At 35.3% G+C, this 16916-nt stretch overlaps 1 protein-coding gene across 1 annotated transcript in view; it reads right to left on the reverse strand.

Moving 5' to 3' along the window:
* Positions 1-16916, reverse strand: part of BMT2 (base methyltransferase of 25S rRNA 2 homolog) — a 103679-nt gene that overhangs the window by 71984 nt on the left and 14779 nt on the right. The window contains exon 2 of the mRNA XM_047695427.1: positions 15949-16090. Within this exon, the coding sequence (XP_047551383.1) occupies positions 15949-16090 (142 nt within the window). The remainder of the gene's footprint in view (positions 1-15948; positions 16091-16916) is intronic.

Below are 16916 nucleotides of genomic sequence, written 5' to 3' on the forward strand. Positions count from 1 at the left end.
AAAATCTTTAAAAACTTTTTAAATAAATAAATCTCTAAAAAATGACTATAATCTTAAATAAATAAATAAATAAAATGGGTGATGGGTATTAAGGAGGGCATCTGTTGTGAGGAGCATAGGGCGTTATTTTTAAGTGATGAATCACTAAATTCTACTCCTGCAACTAATATTATACTATATGTTAACTAACTAGAATTAAATAAAAACTTGAAACAAAAAAAAAAAAAAAAGAGAGAGAGACAGAGAGAAAGAAAGAGGAAGAGAGAAAGCTAGAGAATTTGCCTTAACTAAGTGCAATGACACAATTTAAAGTATTAGGAATGAAAGTCTTCTGATTTCTGCAACTGACTCCCAAACAGTTCAGCAGAGAATGAAGGGGAAAAGAGGAGAGGGTAGGGAGAAAATGGAAAGAAGATAGAAAATAAGACTAAAGCAGAGAAACATTGTTTTAAAAGGTGAAGGAAAGAAGGTGTGAGTCAAGGATTTTTATCTAGCTAAGCTGTGCACTTTGTAACAAAACTATAGAAGGACAGCTTTTGGCATGTAAGAACTCAGGGAACATCATAGTTGCAAGCTGTTCTTAAAGGATTTACTGGAAGATGAATTTCATCCATGAGATGATTGAGAAATGTTAATGAAGAGACTGGTAATGAATAAAAAAGGGAAACTTTATAATGCTGAAGGCCACAATTTCCAAAGAAAATGCAATAGTTATGAATATTTATGTGCCATTTATCATAGCAGCCATCTTCACAAAGCAGAAACTCCATGAGATGCATTGAGAAATAGACACAACTAACAATAGGGAACTTTAAGACACAATTCAATCAACTGAATGAATATTAGGCAAGAACAGAAAAGCCTGAAGGAGCAGAATAAAGTTTATCTTATTAACATAACAAACTTTGCTCTCTAATAGAAAGTATAGCTTCTTTTCGAGCACACACTGAATATTCATAAAAATTACCATACATATGTATTATGTCATGAAGAAAACCACAGTAAGAGTCACAGAAAAAAAACAAAACAGATGAAATCATCCAATCATAATGCAATAAAAGTAGAACAAAATAAAACAAAAAGTCCTTCACCTATAAATTTAAATCCATTAATATAATTCACTGCATTCATAAATTTACAGAACCTCATATTCATTTCCGCAGATGCTGAAAGGACATTCAGCAAATTCAACACCTATTCCTAATAAAAACACTCAGTAAAATAGGCATTGGTGAGTACTTCCTAACCGTAAAATTATACATACGTATCAGTCAAAAAGCCAGTAATGTTTTTAATGGCGACACACCAAACACATTATTGCTAAATGAATAAGGCAAAGGTATGCAACGGACAACAGAAAAAAGCACTGGTCAAAAGAACTAGAGAGAAAGAGAAGAGGAGTCAAGATGGCAGAGGAGTAGCAGACTGAGACGACATCAGGTCACAGGAGTTCAGCTAGATAGTTATCAAACCATTCTGAACACCTACAAACCCAACAGGAGATCAACGAGAAGAGCAACAATTCTAGAAACAGAAAATCGACCACTTTGTGAAAGGTAGGCCTTGTGGAGAAGCCAATTCGAAGCTAGGGGAAGACAGACCACGGGGGTGGGGTTGGCTCCCAGCAAGCGGTGGAGCAACGAAGCACAAAATCCGAACTGTTAGAAGTCTGCTCCACTGAGGGACATCGCTCCAGAGCGGGGGTGAAGCCCTCATGGGGACAGTGTGGTCTCAGGTCCTGCAGGGTCACAGAAGGATGGGGGTGTCTTGAGTGTAGCAGAGCTCACAGAGCAGGGAAACCAACTACAAAGTGAGCTCTAAGCTTAGGGTTACCTTAAACTGTGATCCACAGCACAGCAGAGCAAGAACACCACAAGTGGCCAATCTGGAGACTCACCTTCCTTCTCTGGAGGCAGGAGTCTGCTGGGATTGGAGACTCCAAACGCGCTGTGAGTCAGAGACAGAAACGCTCGGTCACAGGCCGGGTGAGCTCGGAGAGTGGCCAGAGACCAGGGAGATGGGAGTGATTGACCACCTTTCTCCGAAGGCACAAGGAAAAGTGAGGCCCCGAGCTCTCAGCTCCTCCCGGCCAGAGACTGGGAGGCCGCCATTTTCATTCCCATCCTCCTGAGGTCTATGGAAACCATTCAGGTAACAAAGGTTCCCGAGAGCGAACCTGAGCAAATTAATTAGCCCGCCCCCTGGAAAGGGCTGCGCAATTCCGTCTTGGGCAAAGACATTTCAAATTCACTGCAACAGGCACCTTCCGCAGAAGATGAGCAAGAACAGCCAGCCAAGACCAAGCTTACTGACCAAGGAGAACAGAGGAATTTCTGAGGAGGAGAAAGCAAAGCATGGAATTCATGGCTTTCTCCCCATTGTTCTTCAGTCTTGCAAAGTTAATTAAATTTCTTTTATTTTTTTCTTATTCTAATTTTTTTAACTTTTCCTCTTTCCTTTTTTAACATTTTTAACTAGTTTATCTTAACAATACCTTTCTTAAAAAAATCTTTTTGTAAACCTTCATTATCATAGAAATATTTTATCCTTCATTGTTATCTACCTTTATTTTTTATATACATATAGGGCTTTTTCTTATAAAAAAAACTTTGGGATACAACAGATCAAAATATACCCTAAATCTAGCACAGGGCTTTGTTCTAGTCTCCAGCCCGAGCAAATTCTCTCCACTTTCTTTTTTTTTCTTTTTCCAACCAACTTATCTTACCAATTCCTTTCTCAGAATTTATTTTTATCTTCATCTTTACAGTCATATTCCATCCCTTCATCATGTTTACTCTTATTTTGGTATATATATGTTCTTCTTTCTTTAAAATGTTGGGAGGTAGTTTCTTCTGAGACCAAAATAAACCCAAAATCAACTTGGTGGCTCTGTTCTATTCACCAGTCTAATATAAATGTATGTATCTATGTATGTATATATATATTATATATATATACATATATTATAGATATATATGCATTTTTAAATTTTTTTAAATTTCTTTTTAATCCCTTTTTTCTCTCCCCCGATTTGGGATCTCATCTGATTTGCTTAGCGTACATTTCTCTGGGGTCTTTGCCACACTTTTAGTATTTTATTCTCTCGTTCATATATTCTTATCTGGATAAAATGACAATGTGGAAAAACTCACCACAAAATAAAGAATAGGAAGCACTGAAGGCCAGGGACCTAATCAATATGGACATTAAGAATATGTCAGAACTAGTTTTCAGAATGACGATTCTCAAGGTGCTAACTGGGCTCGAAAAAGGCATGCAATATATTTGAGAAACTCTGTCTGGAGAAATAAAAGCCCTTTCTGGAGAAATAAAAAACCTAAAATGTAACCAATTTGGAATAAAAAAAGCTATTAATAAGGTGCAATAAAAAACGGAGGCTCTTACTGCTAGGATAGATGAGGCAGAAGAGAGAATTAGTGATATAGAAGACCAAACGATGGAGAATAAAGAAGCTGAACAAAAGAGAGACAAACAACTACTGGACCACGAGGGGAGAATTTAAGAGGTAAGTGATACAATAAGATGAAACAGTATTAAAATAATGGGGATTCCAGAAGAAGAGGAAAGAGAGAGGGGTGCAGAAGGTATACAGGAGCAAATTATAGTGGAGAATTTCCCTAATATGGCAAAGGGAACAACCAATAAAATCCAGGAGGCACAGAGAACCCCCTCAAAATCAATAAAAATAGGTCCACACCCCATCATCGAATAATAAAACTTACAACTCTTAGTGACAGAGAAAATCCTGAAATCACCTCAGGACAAGAAGACTGTAACATACAATGATAAAAATATTAGATTGGCAGCAGACCTATCCACAGAGACCTATTTGGCAGGCCAGAAAGAACTGGCATGATATATTCAGAGCACTAAATGAGAAAAACATGCAGCCAAGAATATAATATCCAGCTAGGCTATCACTGAAAATAGAAGGAGAGATAAAAAGCTTCCAGGACAAACAAAAACTAAAAGAATTTGTAAAAACCAAACCAGCTATACAGGAAATATCGAAAGGGGTCCTCTAAGCAAAGTGAGAGCCTAAAAGTAGTAGACCAGAAAGGAATAGAGACAATATACAGTAGCAGTCACCTTACAGGCAATACAATGGCACTAAATTCATCTCTCTCAATAGTTACTCTGAATGTAAATGGGCTAAATGCCCCAATCAAAAGACACAGGGTATCAGAATGGATAAAAAACCAAAACCTATCAATATGCTCTCTACAAGAAACTCATTTTAGACCCAAAGAAACCTCCAGATTTAAAGTGACAAGGTGGAAAACAATTTACCATGCTAATGGACATAAGAAGAAAGCTGGGGTGGCAATCCTTATATCAGATCAATTAGATTTTAAGCCAAAGACTATAATAAGAGATGAGGAAGGACACTATATGATACTCAAAGGGTCTGTTCAACAAGAAGATCTAACAATGTTAAATATCTATACCCCTAACATGGGAGCAGCTGACTATATAAACCAAATAAAAACAAAATCAAAGAAACACATTGACAATAAGACAATAATAGTAGGGGAGTTTAATACTCCCCTCACTGAAATGGACAGATCATCCAAAGAAAAGATCAACAAGGAAATAAAGGCCTTAAATGACACACTGGACCTGACAGACATCACAGATATATTCAGAACATTCCATCCCAAAGCAAATGATTACACATTCTTTTCTAGTACACATGGAACATTCTTCAAAATAGATCACACCATGGTCACACATCAGGCTTCAATTGGTACCAAAAGATTGGGATCGATCCCCGCATATTTTCAGACCACAATGCTCTGAAGCTAGAACTCAGCCACAAGAGGAAAGAACTCAAATACCTGGAGGCTAAAGAGCATACTACTAAAGAATGAATGGGTCAACCAGGAAATTAAAGAATTTAAAAACTTCATAGAAACAAATGATAATGAGAACACAACTGTTCAAAATCTGTGGGACACAGCAAAGGCGGTCCTGAGAGTAAAGTATATATCGATACAAGCCTTTCTCAAGAAACAAGAAAGGTCTCAAGGACACAACCTAACCCTACACCTAAAGGAGCTGGAGAAAGAACAGCAAAGAAAGCCTAAACCCAGCAGCAGAAGAGAAATCATAAAGATCAGAGCACAAATCAATGAAATAGAAACCAAAAGATTAATAGAACAAATCAACGCAACTAGGAGTTGCTTTCTTGAAAGAATTAATGAGATTGATAAACCCCTGGTCAGACTTATCAAAAAGAAAAGAGAAATGACCCAAGTTAAAAAAGATCATGAATAAAAGAGGAGAGATCACAACCAACACCAAAGAAATACAAACAATTATAAGAACATATGATGAGCAACATTATGCCAGCAAATCTGACAATCTGGAAGAAACAGATGCATTCCTAGAGACATATAAACTACCAAAACTGAACCAGGAAGAAATAGAAAACCTGAACAGACCCATAACCAGTAAGGAGATTGAAGCAGTCATCAAAAATCTCCCAACAAACAAGAGCCCAGAGCCAGATGGCTTCCCGGGGGGAATTGTCCCAAACATTTAAAGAAAAATTAATACCTATTCTCCTGACACTGTTCCAAAAAATAGAAATGGAAGGAAAACTTCCGAACTCATTTTATGAGGCCAGCATTACCTTGATCCCAAAACCAGACAAAGATCTCATCAAAAAAGAGAATTACAGACCAATATTCTTGATGAACACTGATACAAAAATTCTCACCAAAATACTAGCCAAAAGGATCCAACAGTACATTAAAAGGATGATTCACCATGACCAAGTGGGATTTGTTCCTGGGCTGCAAGGTTGGTTCAACATCGGCAAATCAATCAATGTGATACAATACATTAATAAAAGAAAGAACAAGAACCATGTGATACTCTTAATAGATGCTGAAAAAGCATTTGACAAAGTACAGCATCCTTTCCTGATCAAAACTCTTTAAAGTGTAGGAACAGAAGGTACATAACTCAGTATTGTCAAAGCCATCTATGAAAAACCCACAGCGAATACCATTCTCAATGGAGAAAAACTGAGAGCTTTTCTGCTAATGTCAGAAACACAACAGGGATATCCACTATCACCACTGCTATTCAATGTACTACTAGAAGTCCTATCCTCAGCAATCAGACAACAAAAGAAACTAAAGGCATCCAAATCAGCAAAGAAGAAGTCAAACTATCACTCTTTGCAGATGATATGATACTTTGGAGAACCCAAAAGACTCCACTCCACAACTGCTAGAACTCATATAGGAATTCAGTAAAGTGTCAGGATATAAAATCAATGCACAGAAATCAGTTGCATTTCTATACACCAACAACAAGACAGAAGAAAGAGAAATTAAGGAGTCAATCCCATTTACAATGGCACCCAAACCATCAGATACCTAGGAATAAACCTAACCAAGAAGGCAAAGAATCTATACTCAGAAAACTATATAAAGTACTCAAGAAAGAAACTGAGGAAGACACAAAGAAATGGAAAAATGTTCCATGCTCATGGATTAGGAGAACAAATATTGTGAAAATGTCTATGCTACCTAAAGCCATCTACACAGTTAATGCAATCCCTATCAAAATACCATCAATTTTTTCGAAGAAATGGAACAAATAATCCTAAAATTTATATGGAACCAGAAAAGACCCCGAATAGCCAGAGGAATGTTGAAAAGGAAAGCCAAAGTCGGTGGCATCACAATTCCAGACTTCAAGCTCTATTACAAAGCTGTCATCATCAACACAGTATGGTACTGGCACAGAAACAGACACATAGATCAATGGAACAGAATAGAGAGCCCAGAAATAGACCCTCAACTCTATGGTCAACTAATCTTCGACAAAGCAGGGAAGAATGTCCAATGGAAAAAAGACAGTCTCTTCCACAAATGGTGTTGGGAAAACTGGACAGCCGTGTGCAGAAAAATGAAACTGGACCATTTCCATACACCACACACAAAAATAGACTCAAAATGGATGAAGGGCCTCCATGTGAGAAAGGAATCCATCAAAATCCTTGAGGAGAACACAGGCAGCAACCGCTTCGACCTCAGCCACAGCAACTTCTTCCTAGAAACATCACCAAAGGCAAGGGAAGCGAGGGCAAAAATGCACTATTGGGACTTCATTGAGACCAAAAGCTTTTGCACAGCAAAGGAAACAGTCAACAAAACCAAAAGACAACTGACAGAATGGGGGAAGATATTCGCAAATGACATTATCAGATAAAGGGCTAGTATCCAAAATCTATAAAGAACTTACCAAACCAACACCCAAAGAACAAATAACCCAATCAAGAAATGCGCAGAGGACATGAACAGACATTTCTGCAAAGAAGATATTCAGATGGCCAGCAGACACATGAAAAAGTGCTCCATATCACTCGGCATCAGGGAAATACAAATCAAAACCACAGTGAGATACCACCTCACACCAGTCAGAATAGCTAAAATTAATAAGTCAGTAGACAACAGATGCTGATGAGAATGCAGAGAAAGGGGAACCCTCCTACACTGCTGGTGGGAATGCAAGCTGGTGCAGCCACTCTGCAAAACAGCACAGAGGTTCCTCAAAAAGTTGAAAATAGAGCTACCCTATGACCCAGCAATCGCACTAGTGGGTATTTACCCTAAAGATACAAATGTAGTGATCTAAGGGGGCACGTGTACCCCAATGTTTACAGAAGCAATGTCCACAATAGCCAAACTATGGAAAGAACCTAGATGTCCATCAACAGATGAATGGATAAAGAAGATGTGGTATATATATACAATGGAATACTATGCAGCCATCAAAAGAAATAAATTCTTGCCATTTGCAACGATGTGGATGGAACTAGAGGGTATTGTGTTGATGAAATAAGTCAATCAGAGAAAGACAATTATCATATGATCTCTCTGATATGAGGAATTTGAGAGGCAGAGTGAGGGGTTTGGGGGGTAGGGAAGGAAAAAATGAAACACGATGGGATTGGGAGGGAGACAAACCATAAGAGACTCTTAATCTTACGAAACAGACTGAGGGTTGCTGGGGGTGGTGGTGGAGAGGGTGGTTGGGTTATGGACACTGGGGAGGGTATGTGATATGGTGAGTGCTGTGAAGTGTGTAAACCTGACGATTCACAGACCTGTACACCTGGGGGCAAATAATACATATTAGCAAGAGAAAAAAAATTAAAAGAAAAAGGGAAAAAACAAACAAATAAACCAAAAAGAACTAGAGAGAAAGAAAATACTGTATAGTTACAGATGAGTTTACCTAGACAACCCAAAAGAATCTGTAAGAAACTAATATCAACAGTAAGACAATTCAGTAAAACAAGATGTAAAACATACAAAAATTAAAACCGTCTGTATATATAATATACATGTATATTGTATGCATTGTATATACATGTATATTTTATATATAGATATATATATATGTCTTTCTTTATATAATGGAAGGGAAGATCATATTTACAACAGCAATAAAATGATAAATGCACATAACCCGTATTCAGAAAATTGTAAGATACTACTGAACAACTCAAAAGCAGAGTGGATCAAATGGAAAGATACATAACTTTTTCATGGACATGATTCAACATTACAAAGATGTCAGTTTTCTGCAGTTATTAAAAAATTTAATGTAAATCCAATAAAAATTAAAACTTTTACAAATTGAGTTATAAGAGTTGGTTCTAAAATACATGCCAAAACAACAACAACAAAAAAAAAAAAAGGAAAAGGAGAGAAGAAGAATCAAGAAAACCCTGAGAAGGAAGAGAAGGAAGTACAGGTGGTGGGGTGGGGTAGGGAGATGATGTTATAGAGCAACATAGATTAAATAATAGAGACAATGAAAAGCAACAAAGTCCTAAAACAGAACCAACTCTAGCATACAGTTGGCCAATTTGGCATATAAATGTCATGCCAAATCACTGCAGAAAAGGGGGACTTTTTCATAAATCATGTTGGGGAAATGGATAATTACTTGGTGGTGGGAGTTAGAGCTATACTTCCCAACAAATACCAGAATGAATTCCAAACAGGTCAGAGATCTAAATGTAAAAAATGGTATCATTCAATTACCAGAAGAAAACTAGTGAGTAAATGAGTAAACTACTATTAGGAATTCTTATAGTCTGGGAATCAGAAGAGCTTTTCTAAGCCAACTGAAATCTGGAAGCAATGAAAGAGGTACATATCTGATTATGTAAAAACAATTCTTCTACATGGCAAAACAAAAACCTGCATGGCAAAAGATATAAAGAGTCAAAGAAAAAGGGCACATGTCTGTAAATCGTATTAAAAACTATGAAAAAAAAATAAACAAGGTAAGAGGAACCAAAAGGAATGGGAAAAAAAAGTATCCAAAACATAAACACATAACTCACAAAAAAGGGTAATTAATTTTTAAATATGTGAAGCATACTAACCTCACTCACAAGAGAAAATAAAACCAGACAGATACCAGTTCCCACCTATCAAACTGGCAAAACTTTAAAAGGTAGGTGAGACTGTGAAGAAATAGGTATTCTTGTTTTTTGCTGGTGGAACTGCAAAATGATTTAAACTTATTCAAGGTTATCTAAGGTGATTTGACAATATCTAACAAAATCACATATATTTACTTTTTTACCCCACAATTCCACATCCAGGAAACTAAAAAGATACAATGCCCAAAATTCAAAATGAATACGTACTAGAGTACCCACTATAGCAGTATTTGTAATAGGAAAAGCTTATAAATAACTGACTGAAATGAGGAAGATATCTATATACTTGTGATTGGTTAATTTATGCTGTCAACTTGACTGGGCCAAGGGGTGCCTGGATATCTGGCTAAATATTCTAAGTGTTTCTGTGAGGATGTTTCTGAATGAGATTAACATTTAAATTAGTAAACTGAGTAAAGCAGACTGTCCTTCATAATGGGGTGGGCCTCATCCAACTTTAAGGTCTGCATAGAGCAAAAGGTTAACCCTCCCCAGAGTATGAAAGCCTCCTCCAGCCTGACTGCCTTATTAGCACAGGGACACTGAATTTTTCCTGCCTTCAGACTCAGACTAAAACATCCGCTATTCCTAGAATTCAAGCCTGCCAGGTTTAAGACTGTAACTACACCACTGGTTCTCCTGGGTCTCCAGCATGTCAACTCATCCTGCAGATCTTGGGATTTGTCAGCCTCCATAAACACAGGAGTCAATTCTCTGGAGAACCCTGACCAGTATAATACCAAACAGTGATCTTCATGAGATATTATTAAATAAAATAGAAAGGTATAAAACAGAGTATATAACATATCCCACTTGAACACAGAAGAACAGGTGGGTACATGTGTGTATGTCAATTTGGTTAATTCTTAAAAAAAAAAAAACACAGGATAAAACAAATGAAGAAAAAGGATGGGAGCATTTTACAAATACAACTTTTTATAAAGTTTTGAGTTTTGAACCATATAAATGTTTCATATTCCCACAAATTAAAATAGGGGAAAACTCATAAAAATGAAAGAAAAGTGAACACAACCATATACAAAAGAACTATTTCAAGTAACTTTTAAACATAGGATCCTGACCCTTATAAATATGTTCTAAATATGTTCTAAAGACAAAAGAACTGCAAAGAAATTTTAAACTTCATCCAGTTTATCGTTAAATGTAAAACTGGCACTGTAATTTTCAAACCACTTTATGTGAACTATAGGACAAAAGCAAATGTGTTAATATTATTCAGAACTAAGTCCTTCAGCAGCAGACCTAGTGCCCAGATCTTACTTTATTTTCTAAATGCCATTTCCCACTAAAAGAAAGTAGGGCCCTGTGAAGAAATAGTTTGATTCTAAGTCTCAGACAGCAAAAGTAAAGGTTCATATTGTTCTAGAGAGTTAAGAAAGTGCTCACAGGTGATGTCAGAACATAGAATTCAGCTTGGAAGGGGCTCCCACCAACTACATATGAAATAATCTGAACATCTTCCCCCAACCCCCAAAAAAAGACTGATGGAAGAAGACTGAATAACTAATATCAGAGGCTATAGTGATATTGCAAAAATTTAAAAAACCCTCAAAACCAAAAAACCTACTCATCACAATTGTAACTATTACACCAATTTCTTATTGAGAAAATTCCTAATTAAACAAAAAGAATTAGATATATGTGTATGTTTATTTTTCCCCAGCCTTTCTGAAGAACAGGTTATCATTCCCTGTTCATAAAGAAAAGCTTTTATTTACAGAAGCTAATAAATGCAAAGAATGATACAATTTGAAAAAACATTTTGCAAACCCAAATGAAACAGTTTATTTAATAAACAAATAAACCTGTTAGCTGCTTACAAGCACCTGGTTATGCTATTACTGGGGGAAAAGAACTATACAATCTAAAAAACAATGTACTAAGAAGAAATTAAGAGAGCTAAAGATACAAAAGGTCTAAAGGAACTAAAGAAAGACCTCGATGAGAAAAGATCACAGGCACTTTGTACATTTGTTGAAAAGGTACATGGGCAGCAAAGGATCAAGTCTTCCATAGTAGAGGGATTTTGCTTGATTAAAGGGAAACCAGCAGAACTTTTAACGGTTGCTTAGAATAGTGTGACTAACTGGAAACTTTAAGAAACCCAAATGCAGAGATTGTTCTCCCTGTTCTACTCCTGCATCCCCCCCACCCCACATAGGTCTTGATTTTCAAATATGAAAAAGGCAGTGGGGCAGCACTAGAGGCATGGAGTGTGACTAAAAAGCAGAGAAAATTCTTTACACTCTTCTGTAGGCTAAGGTCTCAGAGTCTTGACGGAGGAATGTGCTTGTTATATACATAAGACAGAACTCACCTTCAAAGCAATTGAAGCCAGAGGTGAAATGAAACTATGTAATCCATTTTAACCCCTGATGGATCGAAGTGTCAGTCTTCCATCCTAGCAGCCACTCAATGAGAGAGAGAGAGAGGAAAAAAAAAAAGCATGCCCTCTCTAGGGAAAACTAATATTTATGCCAGTCTCTTCAAAACACAGTGTTCGTGTGTGTGTGTGTGTGTGTGTACATATATATATGTACATATACATATATATATATATTTTAAAATTACCAGACATATAATGAAGCAGGAAAATGATCCATAATAGCCAAAAGAAAAAAAAACAGCCAAAAGAAGATCTAGATAAAACATGTTGGAATAAACAAAGACTTTAAAATAATTGTTATAATTCTTTTAATTCAGAAAAAGGTTAACTGACTAGAACTTCAAAAGAAAAATGCAATCTCTAAAAGATGAGCCAAATAATTATTATATAAAAATTGAGAAAAATGGTATCTTGAAAATATCTCTCTTGGTAACAGAACAAAAAGCCAAAAAAAAAAAAAATCAGTAAGGATATACAGATATTCTGAACAGTACTATCAACCATCTTGAAACCAAAAACCACAGAATAGAGAATGTGGGATATTTTACAAATAAACTGACATTTCTCTAAAAACGCAAATAAAAACAAGAACCTAAAGAAATGTAACCACCAAATGTCATGCATAAGCCCTGATTAGATTTAGTTTTTTTTTAATTTTTTTAAAGATTTTTTATTTATTTATTTGACAGAGAGAGATCACAAGCAGACAGAGAGGCAGGCAGAGAGAGAGAGAGAGAGAGAGAGAGAGAGAGGGAAGCAGGCTCCCTGCCGAGCAGAGAGCCCGATGCGGGACTCGATCCCAGGACCCTGAGATCATGACCTGAGCCGAAGGCAGCGGCTTAACCCACTGAGCCACCCAGGTGCCCCCCTGATTAGATTTAGAAAAAGAAATTATAAGGACATTTTGGGGACAATTTTTTAAAAATCTGAATTTTTGAACTAAAATTTTTAGGAAATGAGAAAACTACTGTTAATTATCTTAATGTGATGATGATGATGATATGGTGGTTATGGAGAAGAATGTCCTTATTTTTAGGAGATGTGTGGGAATGAAAGTCATGTTTTCTGCAATTTACCTGCAAATGATTCAGGAAACAATGTGTTTCTCTCTATGTACAAAGACTTAGAAAAAGCAAATTCTTTTATTAAACATAACAACTATACATTTGTGTCTTGTTTCTAGTTTTCAGTATTTCATACTATAAGTCAAATTTTATTATTTTTTTTGCAGGAAATCATATGTAGAATTCTTTAAGCTAAACAGCCAGTAAAATCTGAGAAGGGTAATGTCAGTAAGGCTTAACTCACATACCAAATTCCTATGAAGTTTTAAGTATAATTAACTGGAAAGAAACTTCTGTTAGACCCTTTTTAAAACCCACTTTAGCTTTCAAATTACCACTGCTTTCTTAGAATTATCAACAGAGAAATGAATTATATATATAACACAAGTTAAAATTGCAGATAAATCAAGTTTCAAAATTCAATACTGTTTTGAAGCCTTTTCCCTCAAGCTATTTTAAAGTTTAAAGACATTATAAAACTCCTCATGGATTAAATCCCACAGTAAGATTAGTTTACAATATTTTGCCACTGTTCTTTTACAGTTTGACCTCAATTCTTATGAATGTTCCTTTTCAGCAGTTTGACCTAAAAATGACCTCTTTCAGAACACATGTAGATACAATAACTATTGATAAAAACCACAAATCCAAGGAAAAACAGAGTGAAGTGTGAGGCAGATTCTTTATTCAAGGAAGGTACTAGCAAATGCTCCTATGAGAGTACCACCTATCAAAGTCCATTTAAGAAAATAAAGTCTGAGAGCTTGCTTGGTGTATTTGAATACTAATTTTAAAGCAGTGCTGCTGCTAAAAGCCAAGAATGGTGATCTTAAATAGTGATGGCACTAATTTTCTGACTGGATTACATTATTACTCTGTGTAATAAAAGAAATACATGGTTCAGCAGTATTTCTCATTTTGTGTTTCTTAGCTTGAGGGAGAAAATGTGTATTGTGGGTAAGTCAGATTTATAACCATTTTCCCTCCAGAACCAACCAACCAAACAAAAAAACCCCAAAACATTTTAATTCCAAGCATCTTATTTCCTACTATTCTGGCTCCTTTCTTTAGTTCTCCAACTCCACAATTCTTGGCATCCACAATCCATTGGTGGGTGATACCACCCTTTCACTCCCCACACCCAACTCATATTTATGTATCATCATAATCACCACAATATATATACCATCATTTCCCTACCCCCTCTCTTGAGTCATTATACTCATTTGAGCATTAATCTTATTATACTAATGTTCTGTCCATTCACTTTCTCACACTCTAAAAAAACTGTTTCCTACAACTTTATACCTCGATTATTACATTAGCTTCCTGATTTCCTTAGTTACACCCTCCCCTTCCTATAGTCTATCTTAACACAGCAATTAATTCTTAAGAATTCCAGACACATTATAAAAGGTTAATAAAATCCTGTTAATCTTTGTCTTAAAACATCCAGTGACTCATTCACACAGAATAAAAGCTAATGTCTTTACAATGGTTTACAAAATCTTACAGACTCTAGCTATTCACTATCTTACTCTCTACCACTCTTCTTCCCTTCATATTTTGCTCTAGCCAAACTGGTTTCCTTACTGTTTCGGAAACATCCCAGCAACAGTCTGTACCTCAAAGCCTTCGGACTTTTTAGGCTTGGTCTCTCACTTTTTTCGTGTTTTTTATACATAACACTTCAGTGAGGCCGACCCTGTCTACCCTACTTAAAATCGTTCTATTTTTCCTTGCTTCACTTTTCTCATGGCACTTACTGTATCTGACTTAGCATATATTTAACTTATATATTGTTTCTTGCCTCTATTAGCATGAAAGAGAGAGCAAGAGAGTAAGGATTTTGGTGGATTATTGTACTCTCAGTGCCTATGATGTGACTAGTACACAGTAGACAATCATTAAAAATTATTATTAGATGAACAAAACAATTAAATATATACAATTTTTTTCCTCTGGACTATTTGTTTAATGAATGAAATATGCATTATTACATAACTTTTAAATGATATTAAAACAAATTTTGGATAGAATAACTACAATGAAATATAAACCAGAAGTTATCATAAATTTATTGTCCACATAAAAAGGAAATACTTTGTTTTCTGGGACTTCATTTTTATTTATTTTTTATTTATTTACTTTTTTAGAGAGAGAGAATGAGAGATAGAAGGGGCATAATGAGGAAGAGAGAAAGAATCCTAAGTAGACTCCACCCCCCAGTGCAGAGCCCTAGAGCTCTATCTCACAACCCTGAGGTCATGCTGTAAGCCAAAATCAAAAGTCAGTTGCTTAAGGGACTGAGCCACCTGGCCACTCCTGGGAGTTCATTTTTAAATTCAGTCATTATACATATTTATTCTTCTCATTTTACCACCTTGAGAGAACTGACAGGAAGTATTTCACTTTCTGATATTTTAAATGTTAGAATTTATACTATGAACTTAAACTACAATAAGATAAACATTATCCAAAATAAATTTAAGTGCTACAACACTCTAAGTCATACAACCAAAATTTAGGATTTTAACACTTTTAAGATGTTTTCAAACTTTAAATTATAGAAACATATTCACTTTTACTTGAATCCAAATATAATTATGTAAAGAAATTTCTATACTATAACTTATTAATGAAGAGTTAAGTGTTAAAACTCCTATTTTAAATGTATTAGTATTTAAGTATATTAAATGCATTTAAAACTACACTTTTATTTATTTTTAGAGCTATACTTTTAAAAAAGTTTAAACAAAATTAAAAGTTATATCCGAGAAAAACATTTTGATGAAAAAGAGATGAATGATATGAACCTAGGGAAAGAGAGTCAAGGGGGAAAAGTTATCTAAAAGATATAATCTGTTTTAAAGCAGCTCTATTTTGGTACAGTGAATTATACAAAGCATTACTTGGATTTAAGAGTTTAAACAGTACATTAGAAACCAAAAATGTTAGTTCATAAAAACACTCACCTACAACACCATTCAATACGACCTTCGCCCTCACAAGTTTTTGCCCAATGGTTATCTGCCAAATTTTTCATTGCAACAGCATATTCACAAAGGGTTTCCTCATCCTCACAATGTTCTCGCCAGATCTTATCAAAATCTCCCACTAAAAACAAGGGGAAAAAATGAATTAAGTTAATTTCACTTAAAAATATCTAAGACTTTTAAAAGTTTATTTCTGCATAACCTATAATTACTTAAAAATGAGAAAAGCAAAATCATGAAATCAAATTTCATGAAGCTTAAACTTTTTAATTTTAAAAGGTCCTTTATGCAAAAGATGCAACATTTTAACTATGATGATGTGTTAATCAAATAAATTTTACCATTTTAAACAGATGGATTTGTGAAGCTCAAACTAATAAGCATAAGCAGACGTAGGTATGAGTTATCAGTTTATAAACCAAAAACACACTAGGAGGGAACAATTATGGCTGGGCATTCAAGCATTAATTATCCTGCTACCCTTGGGCAATATGACCTTGCAGCACAGAGTAAAGTTACTTAACCTTGCTTCTTGCCTGTTATTTTCTTGGATCTCTACATACAGTTTTCTATATTAAAAAGAGGTTGATAGCTGAGATGGTAACATAAATTAGCAAGCAAGCTAAATATTTTTATTTACTTATTTTGACATGCTCTCGGCAAACAGTACTTTAAAAAATTATTATCCTTGGGCAAAAATGCTGCTAGAGAAATTATCTTGGAAGCCCCTCCAAAGTTTCAAATCTTTATAAAATGTTCTGAATAAAAATTATAAGCTGACTATATTTGCCATCACCTTTTTAAAAACATTAAATCAGTCACCACTTTTAATATGAAATCTGAAAGAGCAATGTGCATTCTGATAAAATATGGAATGAGAATGCTATGGCCAAATAAATGAGCATTAACATAATTGTACGGGTAAAAGAATAAACAAAAGGATAAAC

This window comes from Lutra lutra, chromosome 11 (assembly GCF_902655055.1).
Source record: "Lutra lutra chromosome 11, mLutLut1.2, whole genome shotgun sequence".
Lineage (NCBI taxonomy): Eukaryota > Metazoa > Chordata > Mammalia > Carnivora > Mustelidae > Lutra > Lutra lutra.